This window comes from Bos javanicus, chromosome 15 (genome assembly GCF_032452875.1).
Source record: "Bos javanicus breed banteng chromosome 15, ARS-OSU_banteng_1.0, whole genome shotgun sequence".
Lineage (NCBI taxonomy): Eukaryota > Metazoa > Chordata > Mammalia > Artiodactyla > Bovidae > Bos > Bos javanicus.
In genome coordinates, this window is record NC_083882.1 from 83,341,829 (window position 1) to 83,363,238 (window position 21,410).

Genomic DNA, 21,410 nt, shown 5'->3' on the forward strand with positions numbered 1-21,410 from the left:
CCCAGTTCTTGTGGGACACCATTCAAGTCTACAGGTCAGTGTTAAGCCACTAATAACAGCCCATGAATGATACTTTATATCCAATAAGGTAACCAGGATCATGAATGGCAAATAGTGAGCAGTCAGGCCCAGCTGGGGGCCTGGTCTTCTCTCTGTAAACACCAATTCAGCAAGTCTGGGGTAGGGCTGAACTATTTGCTTCCAAAGCAGTTCTAATACAGATCACAGCTTAACAACTGTGCCACATAAGATGGAATTACTGCTTTCCTCATGTTTAGGAACACGGTCTGTTGGATAAAGAAGTGGCATTAAAAATACAGGCTTAGAGTAAAGTTTTTGCTTTAAATACTCAAACGATTGAGCCAAAGATTAGGTAAAAGAACACAAAAGGGATAAGGGGGAAAAATAAGAAGTCTGGCTTCTAGAAATCTTATCCACTGTGAAGACCCAAAGGAAAGAGGACCCCACGTGGCGGGTCACCTCATCCTGTGCGTCCTTCTTGATGAGGAAAGGGAGGTTCCTGGCTGTTGTCATGAGAATGTCAGCTGCTTGCTCTGTGGAGAGGAAAGGCAGAATCCGGGCTACCATTCTCTTCCCCTTTCGGATACACATGATCTGTACAAAGTGGTCATCACTCGGCCTGTGGGGGAAGAAAATGCCAACTTAGGTCAGCAAGAACAATAGAAAAACCCCCTTTCTCCTCTTACATGTTACTAGATGAACACACTGCATTTATTTTCACTCTGCAATGATCTGTACTACAAAGCAGTGAGAATTACTTTACCAACTCTCAACCAAATAATAAAAAGTAAATTCTTCGAGTTTCATGAATATTGAAAATCATTTCAAAAATTGTACAGTAAAAAAACTAATCAAACCAAAGGCATTGATTTCCTTTACTAACTTTTAAGTAACTACACAAATGACATAGTTAAAACAGCAAAATCTGGAAATATATATATATATATATAAATAATATTCATAATCTCAGAGATAATTTACTAGTGTTATCATTTTGAAGGCATTTTTGCTGTGTATTATATATTTTTATCTTTCATTTTTTAAAAAGGGGGGATCCATATAATTTATATGGCTTGTTACTTGACTTTTTTCACTTGACAACTTCTTATGAACACTTTTCCATGGCAATACATAATACTTTATAGATTTTACTGGCTGCATAACAGTCCAATCTATGGAGAAACCCAGATTTATTCAACCAAGCTCCCTGTCAGTCCAACTCCGGAAAAGATGTGCTAAAAAGAAGGTCCTTTTCAAAAAGTTTTGTTTTGCATATGTCCTAGCTTAAAAGAATCATCAATTCTCTTGAATGGGCAAAGACAAAGGGAGTGTCCTCTTGCATTTATCAAATAAATATTGTGATTTCTAGAACATTTACCATTAGCAAGATTCTATTCCAGATACTGGGTAGGAGAGAGATGACAGACAGAGAAATCATACTAAGAAGTTTAGTCTTCACTGGAAGACTGATTGGCTGCCACAGCAAATAAGAATTGTATGGCAACCCCAAGAAAGTATGAATGTTTACACTTTCCATCTTAGTAGGAAACAAAATACATAAAGATTACATGGTTGATTCCTGGGTTGGGAAGTTCCTCTGGAGAAGGGAATGGCAATCCACTCCAGTATTCTTGCCTGCAGAATTCCATGGACAGAGAAGCCTGGTGGGCTACAGTCCGTGGGGTCGCAAAGAGTCGGACACGACTGAGTGACTAACACACACACAACACACAAGCATAAACTAGACACAGTCTCTAAGCTCAACAAAAGAAACTAAATACTGTTTCCCACTGTCTCCAGTGTCCAGCACCGTTCCTAACAGATACTGAAGAGGTACTTGCTAAATAAACGAACTCAAGATACAGCGATTTTCCTCCCCGGCTCAAAAGGATTCTAAAATGTTTTATATGGAGCGGCATTTGAGTTAGGCCAAAAGGAAAGACTCTGAGCTTACTGAAATGGTAAAGAAGGGTAAGGGTAGAATGTATAAAGCCCAAAGGAATCTAGCGAGACTAACGTTTTTACCAAAGGACACAATTCTTACCTCTCCTGTCCAGGCAATTTCCCCCTTAAGTTGTCATACATGCAACAAATTTTGTGCTTTCTTTCATCCATCAGGGCAGGTCGCTCTTCTTCCAGACTTAGGAGATAACGCCTTTCGTAATCCTCCACATCAAGCAGTAAACTATAGGTCTAAGGGAGAGACAAAGCCGGCCTCAGCAAACTCAGAACATCAGGTGAACAGCTTGGCCGTTCAGGACGAGCAGACAACAACGTAAGAGTGAAAGCTCATGGAAGTGACAGCAGGAGGGAGAGCCTGCTCTCTTAACCCAGAGAAACACTGTGAAACAACTTAAAAAAGACAACCGCCTTCAGGTATTGTTCCCTGTCCCTTCTTGACCGCTAATCCAGCAGGCGATGGTGAGGAAACGATTCTCCACTTTCCAAATTTTCCAGCAGCGGCACTGTTAGTAACGTGAACAACAGGCGCCACTGCGTCCCGTGATGCCTCTATCTGTGAACACGTAACAGCTAACGACTACAGGGTCCCAGGCCCCGCTCCAAGCGCCGTGCAGATACTCATTCACGGAGTACTCACCACAGCCCAGTGAGAAGAGACTCTCAGCATTTTCATTTTTAAAGATAAAGACGGCACAGAAAGGTTAAATAACTTGCCCCAAGTCACAGGCTTGGTGAGAAATGAAAAAGACGTGATTTGGAGCCTGTTCTCAGAGTCTGCGCTCTTAACTCCTCTACTCCATGCCCCACAACACGGTGTTTATGGTCCAACACGAGCTGCCTACTGCTGATTCTCCGTAGAACCCGGGACAGTGCCCAGCACCCAGGGAACGGTCAACAAATACACGTGAACTGACTGAACAGACAATCCATTCACAGGCAGAACAATTTTTCTTTTCATTTTCTTAGAAAGATGCCCTGCCCTAAAACACTCAGCTGTTAACTGAACAAGCTTGGACAAAACCCCAGGACTTCTAATTGTAACTGCAGTGCTTTCTCCATGAGGCCACAGGTTAGGTAAACCACATTCCCTCCCAGCACGCCCTGTACACAATAGGCACTTTACACAGCCATGTGCATTAATTAAGATCACAGGACACTGACCGATGGTTCACTTTCCCACGTGTTGCGCACACATACATTTCACAGTTCTCTTAATTGAAACTAACTACAGCAACTTTAGCAATTCTAAAACTTACTTTCTCAATTATGAAAAGGGTTTTTCGTCTTTTGTCCCGAACCTGTTTTTCTTTTGTCTCCTAAAAAAAGACAAGACATTTCAATATGAACTCTTTAACCATGTTAAGAATAATTTACTGCTGGTAAATTCTATAGGTAATTCTATTTGTGACAGGACTGTGAAGATTAATAATCAAACAAAAGTAACGTGGACAAAGCTCACGGAGTTGACTGAAAAAACCCACACATAAACTATTAACTAAATTCACAGATAAGCAAAAGGTATTGGAGAATGCAATGGAAAATGAAGATATCATAGGAAAATCTTAAACACACAGAAAACGATAGTTTTAAAAACTGGAATCAACAGCTAATGCTGTTTGTAGCCAGGGTTACCCAGTTCAAAGGCTCCTGCCACCCCAGGTCCTGCCTGGCTGCCTTAGGATTCCAACCCAGGGACCGTCAAAGAAGCAGTGCTGACCCAGACTTCCTTAAACACACAATTCTGTGGCTACTTACATCATCCTCACTCCGAGACGTCACAACAGCATCAATCATTTTTCGGGGATTATTCACACTAGAGACAGTGAGCTTTCCCAAAGAGCCCTCAAACTGCACTGCAAGGACAAAAAATTGCCAACAAGTAAAAACCCAGCAACACAGGCAGACAGCATTCAAAGAAGATCATCAGTCTCTCTTTTCTGGCCCCACTGCACAGCCTGTTGTTGTTTAGTTGCTGAGTCGTGTCCGACTCTTTGTGGCCTCATGGACTGCAGCCCGCCAGGCTCCTCTGTCCGTGCGATTTCCCAAGCAAGAATACTGAAGCAGGTTGCCATTTCCTTCTCTAGGGGATCTTCCTGACCCAGGGATCGAACCCGTGTCTCCTCTGTGCCTTGCACCGGGAGGTGGGTTCAGCCCCGCTGTGCTGCATGTGCGGACTTTAGTTCCCTGACCAGGGATGGAACTCAAGCCCCTGCTGTGGAAGCACAGTCTTAACCACTAGACTGCCAGGGAGGTCCTATGTTCTCTAGTCTTTACTCCAGACCTAAAAATTCACCACAAAAATCTATGTATTATCTAAGGCAATGTCTTAACAAAATCTATCCTTTCCCATTTTTTTTTGGTTGTAATAATAAAAAGTCTGAAGTATCTTCCCCTTTATCTATTTTATGGATACTAGAAACTATAACATTTTAAAAAGTCACAGAATCTCAAGTAGAAATGGACTTAAAAGGTCATCTGTCAAAATATCCACTCCGCACTTGAATCGGTGGCCTCCGCGTCTGTCAAGGACAGCGGTGCCGTGTGCCATCGGTCTCACACGTCTGCATCCCATCATCCACACGCTGCTGCTGCGCTGTCCCACCAGCAGCACGGCGCGCCTCCCCGCCGTGGGCGTGGGGACGCGACCTCACCTGGTTTGTAGGTGTGCTCCAGCTTGGCCACCTGAGGCGTGATGAGCTTGGTGCGCTCCTTTTTTGGGCCGTCACCTTGCATTTCTTCAGCAGCTGACAGTTTCTCCAGTTTTTCAAAGTAATTCTACCACACGAGAAGACGGTTTCAGTTGCAGCAAGCACAGCACACGGCCGCTCTTTACCATGAAGCGGCTTATTCCAGTGGCAGCGATGCTGCTCGTGCTCTATATGTACTGGCTTTTAACTTTTGTCAGATTGTGAAGAACTTATCAAAAAATCCCGCCTTCAAAATTAGCATCAATGGAAACATTAGACTGCCAAGATTCTTAATTTTAAGAACCAGATTACTGATGCCAAAAAGATTTGAAAATATTGGTTTGAGAGTCTCTAAAGTTTAGAAATAAAAGGCATATATGCAAACCTTTCAGCGAATATTGTGAGAGATTCTTCAGCTTGAAAAACGGGACAAAATTCTTACCCACTTGAAGACTACCTCAGAAGAAAATTCTACCAGTATTTAACTGAGTACCTTCACCAGGGTAAGTGACTAAACTTATCTTTCAGACTGGCACAGAGTACATACCTGATAATAAAAATCATCCAGGTAGGGATCAGTGCTTTGCAGTTGCATCATCTGGATTTTAGAGACCCAGTCTTTTTCTCGCTGCAGCATGAGGTTGGCATAAGGATCCTTTCGGATATGATCCTGATGACTGCTCCGGTGACTCCCTCTGTCTCCTGCACCATTGAGATTCCGATGTTGACTGGAAAAGAAATACAGGTCACATGCACTCCGAGAGGACACATGAATTACGCCTTGTAACAATACTGGAGTAAACCAGGCCAACTAAAAAATAAATTCCCCTTTGCTTTTATTAAACAAGGAGTGAAAAAGAATAGAATCTTAACAAAATTTGAGAGGAAAGAGCTATGCAGTACCTAACCAGAGGACCACGCTAAGATCCGGTGCCTCACCATAAGCTAAGCACCTTCACCTATGGACTCGTGTGTAAGCCCCACAACAACCCTAGGAGGTCCCTAGGTTTATTTTCCCCACTTGAGACGATAAACTGAGCTCAGAAGAGATCAGGTGCCTTGCCCAAAGCAGTACACCTAGCAGCAGTGAGGTCTGAGCACAGGCCAACTTGACTCCAAGTCTACATACTTTTAAGAAACTTGTTGAAAATTATGATATACTTTAAACACATAGAAAGGTCCAGCAAACATTCAAAAATCCATTTATTCACCATTTGGACTTAATGAAAAAATTATTTGGTCAAATTTGCTTCAGATTTTTAAAAAGTGATATTAAAGTAACACAGTACTACATTTACAGTTGAAGGCACACCTGTGCCCCTCGAGAGCACAGTTTCCAGCTTCCCTTCTTTCCTATAGGAACCACTATCCTAACTCTGATACATATCCTTCATGAAATATTTTTATACTTGTATTACTGGTACATCTACCTTTAAATATCATAGAGTAGTGTTCCATTTTACACAAATGGAATCAGGCATAAAATTCTGCTCCTTGATTCTTAATCAGCATTATGTGTTTCATACTTGTCCACAGTGATAACATACCCCCAGGTATGTTCTGAAAAGTGAAACTGTTAGGATTCAATGTACCTACATTGTCACCCTTATCGTTTATTGCCAAATTCTCTCTCCAAAGGCTACATATATTCCACTCCTGCTAACAACGAGAGTGTTGAGAGACGTCATGTTTTGCCGTCTGAGGATATAAAATGATTATCTAATTTCAATCTGCACTCTTCTCAATACAGGTGAGCCTGAAAATCTTTGCATTTTTATGAGCCATGTAGGTTTCCTCTATTGGAAAACTGCATGCTTATGTTTGATGCCTTTTGTTATACAGAAATTTAATATATTTTTACAATTTCATAAAAAATATTTGTAAACACCTTTATTCAGTGATAACTACTGTACAAAGAAACATACAATTCAATGTATACAAATCAGTAAGTCTAGAAAAATGCAAACACTTGTCATGCCATCAGCATAAAAAAGGCACTAGACGGATACACCCACTCCTTGGGTCCCTTTGTTCTTCTTCCCTTTTTGAGGAGTTGGGGGGATAAGATGCTTAACATGAGATCTACCCTTTTAAATTCTGAAATGCACAATACCATAATGTCAACTGCAGGCCTGAGAAGCTTGTATTTTAACAGTCAATGTATTATTAATCTTTTCCTTTATGGTTTTTATTTTTTGTGTCTTAAAGGCCCATACTAGTTTTTTACCTCTGCAAAAAATATTCCAGAATTTTTTTTTTGAAAGAAAAAGGAAATTATACACAAAGAACCATAAAAGGGAAAGCTGTAAAAACTTCAAAGTTATGTTTAATTCTCTTATTTTATGTATAAGAATGATAATAAAATATAAGCTCAATGAAAGCAAGGGCTTGTTATGTCTTGTTCTTCTTCTAATCCCCCAAACTGACCACAGTAGCTGGTACACAGCTGGGGCCACATATATAAATATATATTTGAATGAGGATGAAACTGAGGCAAAAATAAAGTGGCTGTTGGCTTTACATAAGACCCCAATGTAATGTTAGAGACTATACTTCAAGATTACCTCTGAGCCGAGATGGTAAATAAAAATGTAGTTAAAAGTATGGGAAGAATTTGATAAGGAGTGAGTATAATATGTTGACCACCCCCCACCCCAGATCTAAACTGCATTTCAGAATTATATTAACTTGGAAATAAGTTGATAAGCTCTAGTCATTCAAAGCTTGTGCGTTACATAAAATAGCACATATAACCTGACTTAGCCAATTGAAATAAGCTCAATATTGATTAAATTTACTTAAAAAGTAAGCTAGATAGGTCAAAAATGAAACCTAAATTAAGAAACCACAAAAGAGAAGGTTAAGTACTTACTTTCTATTCTGTTGCTGTCTCTGATGCAAAAGTCGACGGTGCTGTGGATGAAGGTGGGTTGTGTCTGGTCTAAACATTGGAGCCTGTGATCTAAGAAAAAAGGGAAAGATGTTCAGTTCTGTCCTTCTGATGACCTGAAGCTTTAAAGAATGTGGTCAATAACTGGATAACTTCACACAGGTTCACCCAAGAGAATGTTGGTGTCTACTCTAAGAAGATCTTTCATAAGGAAGACATAGCTGTATTTTCATATCTTCCACAAAAGACAATTATCAACTCCCAAGAAGACAATCATAAAATCTGAATCAGCAGTAAGCGAGTTTAATTCTCTTTGCTCCTAACTGTTAAAGAGAGCTCTCTAACTAAATTTAATGTACTCAAGTTCACATTTGGAAATGACACTGAGAATATACCTGTGACAGTTGATTTAATATGTCGACTTGTCTCAGACACCCAGTTGTTTGGACACTCATCTAGACGTTGCTGTGATGGTATTCTGTAGATGCTATTAACATTTACAATTACTAACTTTAAGAGAGAGAAAGATGGCCCTAGATAATGTGGGTGGGCCTTGCCTATCAGTTGAAGGCCCTAAAAGGAAAACCAGTTTCCCAGAGAAGGAATTTTGCCTCAAGACTGGAACATGGGAAGGCCTGACTGAGTTTCCAGCCTGCTCACCTGCCCTACAAATTCAGACCTCAGGTTGCAACCACAACTTCCGACAGAATGTCCAGCCTGCTGGCCTGCCCTACGGATTTTGGACTTCCTAGCCCCACAATCATGTAAGCCAATGCCTTAAAGTAAATATCTTCTTTATATCCTACTGGTTCTGCTTCTTAGGAGAACCCTGAGACGACGTGATATATAATAAAACACAATTTCACTGAAGCAGGAAGTTAAACCTCTATCGTAAAATCCCAGTGGAAGCAAGCAAGTAGCTAAGCACTGAGATTAGCTGACAACTCAGCATCTATTTCTCTGTTCCTCTTTTTTTTTTTGGTTGCACGATGTACCTTGCTGGATCTCAGTTCCCCTGACTGAACATGGGCCATGGCAGTAAAAGCACTGAGTCCTAACCACGGGACCATCAGGGACTCCCCTCTCTGCTCCGTAGTGTAAGACAAGTCTCGTTAGGTGAGCAGCACTTCACGCATGTATGTGTGTGTGTCGAATGGATACGTGAGACATAAGAAACTTCAGAAGAAATGAAAAAGGTGATTATTAACGTGCAAATGTAAGTAGGAAGCATCTTGTTGTTGTTTAGTTGCTGAATTGTGCCCTACTCTTTGCGACCCCAAGGACTGTAGCCCATCAGGCTCCTCTGTCCATGGGATTTCTCAGGCAAGAATCCTGGAAGGGGTTGCCATTTCCTTCTCCAGGGGATCTTTCCGACCCAGGGATGGAACCCACCTCTCCAGCACTGGCAGGCAGTTCTTTATCACTGAGCCACCTGGGAAGCCCAGGAAGCACATGACTGGAGGGAAATGTGATTCATATGAAACCTTGGAGACCATCCAACATTTCTGTGTTTGGCAACTTGAGGATCAAATAACATCTCAAAATACATCATTTGAAAATAGCAAGGAGACTGCTACCTTCTATCACTAAACGTCAACAATCAAGAGACTCAGCGGACCAGGGACAGACAGTCACACTTCTCTGTATACCTTAGGTTTTGCAGGTGGGGTCCTGGGCCAGGGGGGTGCTGCTGCGGAGGGGGCGGTGTAGTGGGGGGTGGGGCGCTGAAGAAGGCGCGGAAGCCTGGCGCCGGGGGGAGCATCTGCCCAATTCGCCCTTGCAACAGCTTGGGATTCATGGCGGCAAGTGGGCTGCCCACGAATCCAGGGACCCGTGCAAACTGGCTGGGAGACATCCGTCCAGGCTGTAGCTGCAAGAAGAACAAGATCTTGGATTTAGTTGATTGGCAGGTCCCCTTACTTTCATCCACAGAACAGTGAATACTGTTTCCATCAATAACTTTGCTTGAGAAAGTAATGGGGGGAAGAAAGAAGAGGCAGTAGGAATTGATTAGTAGCGAGAATAAAAAAAAGGGGGGGATGTGAGCTAGTGAACGCTAGGAAAGTTAGGTGAGCTCTTTACAGGCTGAGCTAATCCTACGCTTACCTGTGCTCCTCCAAGAAGCTGTGCTCTCTGGAGGGGGCTGAGGACAGGAGGGACGCTAGGGGGAAAAGGGTGGCCCAGCAGGGAGGAGTTCTTAAAAAAAAAAAAAAAAAGGAAACGAAAACATTAGTCATACCATAAAAACAGAGAAATAACAGGGGAACGCACTAGAAACGCAGAATAGACATGGACAGGAAAACTCCCAAAGGGCAGAGCTGAGCTGTCCACTGAAGGGACGTGAGAGAGAGTAACGCTAGGAGTTACAAACCACTAGGATTATGTAATGGGAAAAGGAAGCAGGAGAACGAAGGACTGTAACAACACGAAACCAGATCATATCAAGTTTAGATCTTTAAAGATACGAAATGAGTTGAGGTAAGAAATAGCTGAACACAATGAACCATGTTTCCTGACCTGGGTACTCTTAAGATCCAGAAATTCAAGTATGGAGATTACGAAAAACATGTATCATTTAGGAGGTATCGATACACCAGGCACTGATCAGAAAACACACACTGCACGTCTTCACTAGGCTGCAGAGCGGCATACCGGGACACTGCAGAGCTGGTTTGGAGACATCCTCTCACCATAGGGAGCAGGATACCGTGGCGGCATTGGGGGCCGAACGTGGACAGGCTTTGGACACAGAATCTACAAGGACAAGCACACATACAACTGCACTCAGTGAAGCCAGTTTTCCCTCCACCTGTACCCCCTCCCCTCGAGTACTGGCAGAGACACAGAACTCAATGCGAAGCCCTACTTCTAAGCAAACTGCTATGGCTTTGGTCCACGTGTAGAACCTTCGGTCACTTCCTCTCACAAATATCAAGCAACGTGCCACTTTTTAACTGAGGAAGATTTAGCTAATTCTCCAGTTATCCCCACCCTTCCATGCTATCTGAGGGAGGTACCAGCAGATACTCTGACTTGCAAATTCTCTCCAAGAGGATATGTTTTGGTAGCAGTGAGGGAGATGGAATAAGAAAGCTGGAGGATTAACTAAGTCCTATTCTGAAGCCCCTGTGATATGGCCGCCATGCTCAGCTCTTTTGTGTCCACTGTGACTCCACCATTTCAGAGGATATTGAGCCTAACTAGGCCATACCAACACCACCCTCCCCCCATACCTTCCACATTGGCCTTCCTTTCCAGCTGCTGGTTTCAGGTGGAGGGAAGTCTATGGAACAGGACTGCACAGGCTCTAGGGAAAGCAGGGATATCTTAAAGGTAAAAAGGGATGTGGACAATGCTGTGTGTCCCCACTCCCCCCAGCTTTCAGCTACCTCTCTGCCAAGGTTTTGGGCAGCCAGTAAAACACTTTAAAACGGGTATTTACACTAAATGTGGTTAACTACCCTTTTTCTCCCCCAATTAAAAGGCAGCAGCAACAGGAGCAGCACCAGCAAAGGGCATTGGGGAATGTGTCTCTTGTTTGTGCTAACTTCTCCTCTAATCGGCTATTTTTCTTTCTAATCTAATGCCTACCCCACACTTCCACCCTCCTCCCAGTAGCACATTTCCCAAAGAGTTTTGCCCAGATTCCCAGTATCCTGGGCTGAGTGCCTGTTGAGGAGAGGTACCTGCTGGTTGAAGCTGGGCACAGCCATCTGCTTAGGTGGGGTGCCTATGGGGACAGCTCTAACAGGAGGACTCCCAATGACAGGCGAGGTGGACCGCCTTGGTAATGCGCGCTCGGAAAGGTCCCGATCATCTTCTGGGCCCTGGGGGGGCCTCTGAGGCAAGGCATATTCTAACACAGACACTGTAGGCATTTCCTAATTGAGGAAGTAGTGTTAAAAAAATTAGCTAGCTTGAAATCTCTTCATCACCTTTACAGACGCCCAATACCTTGAGAAATTATTTTTTTAATTTTTATTTAGTTTTATTTCACATCCAATAAAATTTACCCTCTGTGGCGTATAGGACTAAATTCTGATAAATGCAGAGTCACGGACCTGCCGCCAAAATCAAGACTCAGCAGTTCTGTCACTCCCCAAACTGCCTCAGCGCTGCCCATTTGCAGTCGCCTCTCCCGTCACCCTCAACCACTGGCCAACATCGGTCTGCTCTGTCCTGACAGTTGTGCCTAAAAATGACTGTGTGTGTGTGTTGTGTGCGTTCAGTCGCTTGGTCGTGTCCAACTCTCTGCAGCCCTACAGACTGTAGCCCGCCAGGTTCCTCTGTCCTCGTATTCCAGGCAAGAATACTGGAGCGAGTTCCCATTTCCTACTTCAGGGGATCTTCCCGGCCCAGGGATAGAACCCGTGTCTCTTGCAACTCTTGCACTGCAGGCAGATTCTTTATCACTAGCGTCACCTGGGAAGCCCCTAAAATGACTTTAATTGAAATTGAGATCATAAGCTGCCAAAATTTTCATGTTCCAATGGCTCCCTTTCAACCATTTCAAAGGAAAGCACAATCAAGTGAGCATTACCATGGAGTCTGAGGTTCAGCTATGGCTGCTGGACGATGTGACCAACACGAGGCCAGCAGAGAACATACATCTATACATCACTCCAGTAAGGGAAGGGCAATAACAGGAGCCAGGCTGCGGATGCTAGGAATTTTATATAATGAGAAAACGTTTAATACCTGAGCAAGCAGTGGTCCTCGGATTCGCCTCAGAACTTCAGATCCATCCCAGATGCTGGAATTGAGACTTCCTGGTTGGGGCTAGCAAGAAAGGAAAACACATACAAAGTGTGGAACAGTGCAGGCTCTCTGGGGAACTTACCAGTTTGTAGTGAACAAAGCTCTCAAAGAGCTGCAACTGTTGAGGATAAAGAAACTACAGCATTCTAGAAAATACCTTATACCCCAACTTCATCTCTAGAACTGCTATCATAAGGAATAATATCACCAAATTTCTATGGCATGTGTAATTCTCTCAGTATGGTAAATCAGCTCACAGCCACTTACTTGCAACACGGGCCTGGTCTGTACCGCCCTCATGATAGCTGGGTCTTCAAGTTCATTTTCAATCACCATCTTGCTGAGCCTCTCTGCCAGATTCTCCTCATGGTCACCCAACAAGTCCATCTCATCCCTTTCTCCATTGCCGCTTTGTTCATTAACTGCTGCAGGTAGCTTCTCTTCCAGTTCAGCCAGGCGCTCATGTGCTTCCTGCCAATCATCATCTATGAGGAAATCAGAAAAAGAAACAGAGTTCATATTGGAATAAAAAGTTTCATGAAATTCTTCTGTTAACCAAATAAACAATTCCAACTCCAGAAGACAGGTGGGAAGTTAAATTTCCACCTAGACACATGAAATAAGATTTAAATTAAGGGGGCACATTTAAAGTGGGCTTCTCACTATTGAGAACAAACATCCTATCAGGAATAAAATTCAAACTTTTAGAGTAACAGATTAATACATTAGCAATGGCATCTAGATTATATTCTGAAACTGATTTCTAAATTGGTGATATATATGTGTACTACAACCTGTGGCTTTGAGATTCTGTGACATTTTAGGCAAAAACTCATGCTAGCATACGACTTTCTCTTAGATAACTGTCATCTTCTTTACAAGCTTTTAAATCCATTCCTTTCATCCAGTTAGTGTGTTTTGAGCATCTATCATGTGACAAACACTGTTCTAGGTGCATGGCATACATCACTGTAAGAAACAGACAAGGGAAGTGACATTTGAGCAAAAATTCAAGAGTTAAAAAGTTCACCACATGGATATCTAGGGGAAGCGTGTCTCAGGCAAAGGACGGTCAGTATAGAGGACTTAAAATGAGAGACTGACAATTTTCAGAAGCAGCAAGGACTGCGTTTGGACTGGAACGAACACGGGTGAAGGGAGAAGAAAAATGAGGTTGGCGTGGATTGGGGGGAGCTCTCGGGGGTCCTTTAGAGCTGCTCTGAAATGGGACCCCGAGAAGTCAGGATGTGGCTGGGCTTGCTGAAAGAACTGATCTGGTTGCTGTGCTGAAAACAGATTTGGGGAGAAGGGGGTCGCACTACGGGAAGAATGGAGGTCTGTTAGCAGGCTACTGCAGTACGTCAGGGGAAAGGTGAGGCTCAGCTCTCTTCTTTAACTGTCTCCGTTTCTGTACACTACTATGGAGTCTGTATCACTGATCCTAGGTTATTTTCTCATTGTTTATGCTGACAGAGGATTATTTCACAGATGAAAATCTACAGAAGCCTTTATCAGCTTCTCCAGAACTAGACCTCATCTCCATCACCTCTTTCATTCCAGGCTCCTTAACCACATCACTCATCATTCCCTTCTACCTCCATCATAAAAGCGCTACTATTTCGCCTTTAGCATTCAAATTCAGACACCTTTCTTTCCCTCCTCACTGACGCTTTCTCTAAATAATCTTTTCATTTCAATTCTTACCTTTGCCTCATCTAACCCACCAAAACCCCATGTATTCTCTTGCATACATTACATATTTTTATTCCTATTTTAGTTTTATATGTTCTGCAAATCCAACACAGACAATAGGTAATTCTCTTTATAACTAACATCACAACACAGAATTCTGAAGAACTGTCCTTAATGACAATCCTCCCCATTTTATTTTTCTATATATCTCGTTTAAAGAAAGGAGAAGGACTGGAAACAACATGCAAAGAAAAAAAAAGTGTCTGGTATATACTAAGGGTGTAATAAATGGTAGCTACTTCAAAAAAAGATTTAGACTTTCATATGGAACTTGTTAAAAGTATCTTTACTCTTTTTTCCTGTTTACAAATACATGTTTGCTAAAAAAAAAATTTTAAACATTATACAAATATGTAACTCAGCAAAACTTCCCCACAATTCTTCAGGAATGTTAAATTTTTAAAAGTAGAAACACAAAGTAGGATATCTGATACGATCAGAACCACTGTCTAGTCTTGGAGGGCTGTGATAGATCTGAATGTACTATGTACAGTAAGGGAAAAATCTAGTTTAGATGAAAATTTAGAGTACTAAATTATCAGTTATTAAAAAAAAACAAGGAATAGCATAATCAAAAATCAATTGTGACATTAATACTTGGTGTCATCTTTGCTAAAGAAGAGTAAGCTAGGATGCTCTGAAGGACCAACTGCTTTTTCCAACCTTATTGACTCAACAATGCCAAAAAAAGGGGGGAAAAAAAAAGAGTCTATGATCCCTAATTATGGGATGTTTTAAAAACATTTATTACCCAAATTTAAGAAACTGATTTGTTAATGGATTAATTCTAATGTAGAAGAGTTTCCATTCACTTCTCATAATCCTATTTACTAACTTTTCTATGAAGTGAAGTGAAGTCGCTCAGTCATGTCCGACTCTTTGCAACTCCACGGACTGTAGCCTACCAGGCTCCTCGGTCAATGGGATTTTCCAGGCAAGATTACTGGAGTGGGTTGCCATTTCCTTCTTCAGGGGATCTTCCCGACCCAGGGATCGAACCTGGGTCTCCCGCATTGTAGGCAGACACTTTACCATTTGAGCTACCAGGGAAGCTTTACTATATGTCTCATCAAAGACGATTATCTATTTGTCCTTAGTAATTAATTTAAAAAACACTGATTAGTAGCCATATTCTGTAAGAAAGGCTCTGTTGTGAATTGTTACTTTTTCAAATATGTAAGTAAAGAAATCTATGCCACAAAACGCCATCATCATCATTTTATGTATTTCCTGTTTTGTGAAAAATCACCTGAAGCAACGTCAGAGGCCACACATGGCCTTGGTGTAAAAAGACACTTCACTCTGTATCTTCTTTGAATGACTGAAAAATATAGTTACTTAAACATGCCTTTGTTTGTTTGACCTCAACCCACACTCGCCAAAATGATAAAGGGTAGGGGAAAACAACAAGAGAAATGTAGGGAAAGAGATACCTATTTTCCTTTAACTATAACCTATACTCTGGGACTTCCCTGGTGATCTGATGGCTAACACTGTGCTCCCAGTGCAGAGAGCCCCGGTTCAACCCCTGGTCAGGGAACTAGATCCCACATGCCACAGTGAAGATTCTCATGTGATGCAACTAAGACTCAGTACAGCCAAATAAATACAAATGTTAAAAAAAATTAACCTATACCCAGATGTGAGTTACTAAAATCCTGTCTGCTTTTATAAACATGTACTTGTTGTGGCAATTCCCTTCAAATCTGTCTCTGGGATATATCTGAATAAAAACAAAATAAAAAGAAGTAGAGTTAATTTAACTTTAGAGCAATCTCAGTCTCTAAAGATTTCAGCAGTTATCAGTAAAAAGGAGGAAAAAACAATGAGGATCCTTCCACGTGGAGGCAGAAGATTTCCAAGGATTCCCCAAATACTGTTAAACATAACTTGTAGTTTACACTGATTGTATTTATAGTAACTTAACCTCTCTGACACTTTCCTTCTTCATTAGCTAAAATGACGATAATAATAGTGCCTACCTCATAAGATTGCTATCAGGATTGATAATATATGTAAAACATTTAGAATGGTCCCGAGCATCTAATAAGTACCTTGGAAGTGTAAGCTTTCGTTTTTAGAGAATGAGTTGAGGTTACTATGGCCCATTTATTGCTCAAAGATGACGCAAATATTTTTTTCCATGCAAAGACACTGACTAGTTTCTTACGGAAAGGTGACATCAGAGCATTTGTAGCCAGTGACTTAAAATAACTACTGTATTAACAGGTATTACTCAAGACACTCACTCCTTGAGTTAAAAACCATCAAGTCAAAACATATGTCATAGGTCTAACATTCTACCTCCTTGTTTAAATTCTCTACCCATCTGTGGAAGTACATTAAACAAGTCACAGGTGGACTTAGAAATGTTCTTTTTATAAATCTGTACACTATTTATATCAAGGTGTTAGGAGGAACTAGGATTTTAACCTTACAATTGTCTCAATGTTAAGGGCTCACATTTAGAAATCTTTTCTCAACTACAGACTCTGTAGACCAAGAAGTCCTTAACCATCCTTGTGCCTCAGGGTACAGAAACGGGCTGCCCTATCCACATGCGATTTCGCCGCTCTTACCTTTTTACCACCTGTTCTTTTACTGTGTAACCCTAGGGGCTTTTTCAATGTGTGTGCACTTTTTGCTTTTCCATCCCATAAAATACAATTCTGCATACTTTAAAATTCTTTTAGGGCAATACTTTCCTTATCTTGGGAGAAACTCAGAAAAAAAAAAGACTGTCGAGCACTCTGGAAGTCAGGGAGAAGGCAAGACTATTTCTCTCCAGTCCAGGTTCAAAACTGAGGACATTTGCTATGTCCTGTCTTAATATATTTCATTTTAATACAGACGAATTTGCTACAAAATGGTAACATTCGGTACACTATTTTAAGAGAGAAAGAGTTCCAGAAGCAAGCACACACTTGTTTGGAGCTTTATTGTATTCTATAGGTTTTTACTAAAGTTTCAAATATAATCTGCAATTTCCATCAGCCCCCTGCTCCCGCCATTCTCTGTTCTTCCCCTCCTTCCCTGTGGTCTCCCTGGAGAAAGAACAGCATCTTAGATCATCCTCTGGGACGAGGTCTTCCCTTAAACTACGGCTGGAATCCAAAAGGTCTTCAGTTCCCTTTTGTAATGAGCCTTGCTTCCACCTTAAATACTTCTCTTCCTGCTCCCAAAAGTGGCAGTTTTAGCTCTCCAGTGAATTCTCTAAACCCTGACTGAACAGAGAACATTTTTTCATTTTTGCCAGTTAACTCGGTCTAAGCTTAAACAAACAAGTCATTTAGGTCACTGCAAAACCAGTAACCAATACGACGTTTTTAAAGACCTTCTTTGTTTTTGATATTCAACATTTTGGGGTTACTCAATACTGATAAGTTTCCTCTTCTTCTTCCTTATTACTTAAGTTTGAATATTTGTTGCTTAGACAGAGTTCAAAGAAACTCCACACATTCACACATCCCAGTGTAAATGCGGTCATTGTTGTTTTTCAACACCATCAAAGCAAAGATAGCCGCATCTCCCTCTCTCTTTTTGGCCTCGCACATGCTGGATCTTAGTTCTCCAACCAGAAATGGAACCGGGGCCCTTGGCAGTGAGAGTTCAGCCTTAAGCACTGGACCACTAGGGAATTCCCTCACCTATTCATCTTTTAAGTACACTTTAATTTTAACTTATTAGTATGCTTGTTCTAGAATCTCAAATTTCAAACTTTATCATATAAACTTGCCCCCTAAATTTCTCATCTCAGTAATTATAACCATGACCTCTAGTTTAGTTTGGCTCTTTAATTTTTTAACCTCTTCCAATTCCTGAAATATTATCTATCTCCAGGGATGAGAAAATCTCATTTGTACACAGCACTTTTCTAATTTATGAAGACTTTCTATCCCCAAAATTCTTGGAATCAAAAACTCTATTTAACTGAATATACTACAGTACAACAGAGGATCATGCTATATACTACCGATCAACTAAATTTTAAAACATACATATCAAAACCTGAGTTTTCTCCTAGTCCACTAGTTAAGTTGTATGTTCCACAAATAAATATTTACTTCTTCTAGGATTATTTTCTGGAGAAGGAAATGGCAAGCCATTCCAGTGTTCTTGCCTGGAGAATCCCAGGGACGGGGGAGCCTGGTGGGCTGCCATCTACGGGGTCGCATAGAGTCGGACACGACTGAAGTGACTTAGCAGCAGGATTATTTTCAGCCTTTATAAAATGTGTACTTCTCTAATCACTTGATTTTCTCATAGTGTCAACTGAGGGCCACAGATCATAAAGCTGGGAGGGACACGGCTTAGAAAAACACCTGGTTTTTGTAAGTGAGGCAAACAGAAGCCCAGAGGAGCACGGTAGATGCTTGGAGTGAAGAATAGAAGTCTGCCAACTCTGTGAATGAGGATATTCCTGCTAAGACAAAAGTATCAATGCTGATAAAAGACAGCATTTGAAAAGAGCAGGAGACCGAGACATTATAAAAGAAAGCTGTCACTTACCAACTGCACCTGACCCAAATGTATCATCATTGAATTGATCAATCTCTTCGTCCTCCTCTCCCAGGCCCTGAAATGCATCTTCATCTTCATCCAGAGGACAATCCTCCAAAGACTTTAAAAAAAAAAAAAAAGAGAAAAAAAGATTAGCTATTCAGGAAGTTCACAACCTCATTTTCAAAATGTTCTAAAAATGTTCTTACCTTACCAATCTACACAATAGCTTCATTATGACTTTCTGTACAGATGGCATTTTTTCTATCCCCCAATTTCCCTGACATTGGAAGATTCAGTACCTTTTCTGTCAACTTCCCTTTCCTATTTATTTAACCTCTTCCCCCCAAACTTCCATTTCTCTATTTATCAAGGCTCTAATAATAGCATTTCCTCATGCAACCAAGAAATTAGGCCTGCAACTTCCTTTCCATCACTTGTTACAATGACAACTGAAAATGAACACTTTTTTTGCCTGAGTTATTTTTCACTGAAATTCTCATCTTTCCCATGTTCATGTCATGTTCTCAACTATTAAGCCCTTTTAAAGCTTTCTCTCCATTTTCCTTCACACATTTTGTTTTCCTATAGGCTCAAACTCGGTGGTAAAAGAGAAAGCTAAGTTTTCAATCACAGTGAACTCTTGAAAAACTGTGATGTGATGAGTTCAAGCTCAGTCTCTACTCCTACAAGCGAGGTCAACCTGGACAAGCCACACCCCTTCTGATTAATTCATTCAATACCTCCTGAGCACCTATTGTGTCTCAGGCTGTGTTAGACTTTAAACCACAGTCTCTTTATGCAGGGACAATACCATCTCCTTCAGAGGTGTTGTGAGGCTCAAAGGAGGCAAAGTTTTAGACAAACACTGGATACTGCTAGACAATGCTAGATATCACCATAACAACCTAGGTGTGTTCTTAACACTCCCTTCCCTCCCCCTTCATTTCACTTTTCAACTGATTAATTTTCCAAGTTTTCTTGGGAATTTTGCCTACTACATCTCATCGCTTCTCTCCATATTTTCATAAAGTCAGTTTGATCTTGAGCCATTCCTATCAAATAGAAGGTCTATGTGTCCACAGTTTTCAAAGACTCAGGGTCGGAAACCCACTCTCTCTGCAGGCACATTTCTGATATACCTTGACTGACCACCTCTCAGCGAGGCTGTTCCCAAACGAAAAGTCAGGTTCAAGGGCCAGTCTACCCATCTTAAGTCCTCCCAAACTCAACACGAAACAAGCAAGCGACTGCCTCCACATGAGAGGCAACTTCTCCAAGCACTCGCAAATCACGAAAGTCTACTGAACCAAATCACTGCTTCTCAAATTGGAGAGACTCTTAGGGATCACCTAGACCAACCCTGTCAGTTCTACAAGTCCCAGAAACCCTGTCCAAGGCATCAGGAGTCGCTAGAGGTCACACGGCGAGTTAGCGACAGCGCCAAGACTCTCGACTGGTCCTGCATTCCCGGGACCTTCCCCCAGCCCACGTCTCCGTCCGCTCGCCCCCAAGGAACTCCTGCGGGACACGCCCCTCCCCAACCCCCAGTCCTCTTCAGTCAACAGTCCTCGGCCCCAGTCAGAAGGCAAGTCCGGGCCCCCGGGACCTGACGATCGCCCGTTTGTGAGGGGGAGACGCTTCCGTGTCCAGGGCGGGAAACGCGTCTCTGGCCTTTCCCGAGTGAGTCCTCCACAGGAATCACCGGCTGCGGGTGCAAGGCTCTCTACTCGGCGCTCCTCCGAGGCGGGGGCGGGGGGCTGTGTGGTCACGGTACTTCACGGGCCCGCCCCAGCCCAACACAGAGGTCAGCTCTCTCCGCCGGCCACCGACAGGGCGGTCCCGCCCCCCCCCCCCCAAAGCTGGCTCTCCACCCGCGGCTGAAACCCGCGACCCCAAACCGACGCCTTCCGCTGGGTCCCGCGGGTTCCCCCGGCCGCTCCCTCCTCCCCAGAGCGCGGGACCGACGCGCGTGAGAGAGAGACTGAAAGAGAGCTGGGCTTGTGCGGGACCGAGGGAGGGGTCACTTCCGGTCGCGGCGGCTCACCTCGTAGCGGAACATTCTTGGGGAGGGGGGGAGAGGGAGCGGGGAGGGGAATGGGAGAGGGAGGGAAGAAGCGCCGACTCCCCGGGCTCCTCCGTGCGCGGGTCCTCCACCGGCTCGCGACCCCTGGCCGCCGCCGTACGCCGGAGCGTGCGTGGGGACGTGCGCAGGCGCGCCTCGGAGAGGGCGGCCGCCCCGCTCGGCACCCGGCGGCGGCGGCTGCGCGGGGACAGATTTGGCGTCCCGCTTCCTAGTCTCAGCGGCGGGAAGGAGGTCCCGCGGCGAGAGACTGCGCACGCGCCGCCCGTCGGGGGCTTCCTCGCGGTCTAGGCTTGTAGCTCCGCCCCCTCCGGCTCCTCTGCGTTCGCCCGGCGCTCAGGTTCCAGTCACGAGTTTTCCGTCATCGACGGGGCGGAGAAAAGCCTTGTGATTGTCACAGGACAGGGCTTTGAAGAGTCCCAGGCTTAAGTTAGCCTGGGCTGGAAAAACGGAGATTCCTAGACTGTCTTTCCAACGTCCGACACCGTCTTCGAGTTGCTCGGGCGTTCCTCACGACTGACCGTTTGCGCCGAATGCGGGGGAGGGGCGGGGGGAGACGTTCAGGTCTTTGGAAGGGGCTGCGTTCGTCGCCACTTGCAGCGGCATGTCACCCGCTGAGCCGACAGCAGGCCAGGGCTGTGATTTATGTGTGTCTAAGTGGTGAGGGTGTTAAAAAAAAAAAAAAGGCCGAGGACTTGTTTAGGGAGGTTCCACCCGAGAGGTATTTTTAGGCCCCAGGCGCGCGGAGTGGGAGAGC

At 43.2% G+C, this 21,410-nt stretch overlaps 1 protein-coding gene across 9 annotated transcripts in view; it reads right to left on the minus strand.

The window, feature by feature from the left end:
• Nucleotides 1-20,877, minus strand: part of PATL1 (PAT1 homolog 1, processing body mRNA decay factor) — a 35,940-nt gene extending 15,063 nt beyond the window's left edge. For 2 of the 9 annotated variants that reach the window (XM_061381616.1, XM_061381615.1), the window contains exons 1-16: nt 18,785-20,568; nt 18,580-18,691; nt 12,586-12,803; nt 12,259-12,339; nt 11,247-11,441; nt 10,794-10,865; nt 10,213-10,314; nt 9,667-9,756; nt 9,210-9,430; nt 7,543-7,632; nt 5,218-5,398; nt 4,635-4,758; nt 3,739-3,836; nt 3,240-3,299; nt 2,066-2,214; nt 481-640 (exon numbers count right to left, since the gene is read on the minus strand). In XM_061381616.1, coding sequence (XP_061237600.1) covers nt 481-640; nt 2,066-2,214; nt 3,240-3,299; nt 3,739-3,836; nt 4,635-4,758; nt 5,218-5,398; nt 7,543-7,632; nt 9,210-9,430; nt 9,667-9,756; nt 10,213-10,314; nt 10,794-10,865; nt 11,247-11,441; nt 12,259-12,339; nt 12,586-12,803; nt 18,580-18,691; nt 18,785-18,829 — 1,998 coding nt within the window. In that variant the 5' untranslated portion in view covers nt 18,830-20,568. Of the gene's footprint in view, nt 1-480; nt 641-2,065; nt 2,215-3,239; nt 3,300-3,738; nt 3,837-4,634; nt 4,759-5,217; nt 5,399-7,542; nt 7,633-9,209; nt 9,431-9,666; nt 9,757-10,212; nt 10,315-10,793; nt 10,866-11,246; nt 11,442-12,258; nt 12,340-12,585; nt 12,804-15,752; nt 15,794-18,579; nt 20,571-20,617 lie in introns of those variants that run through there. The other 7 variants (XM_061381624.1, XM_061381621.1, XM_061381617.1 and 4 more) reach the window with 7 other exon arrangements.
• Nucleotides 20,878-21,410: the final 533 nt, after the last annotated feature.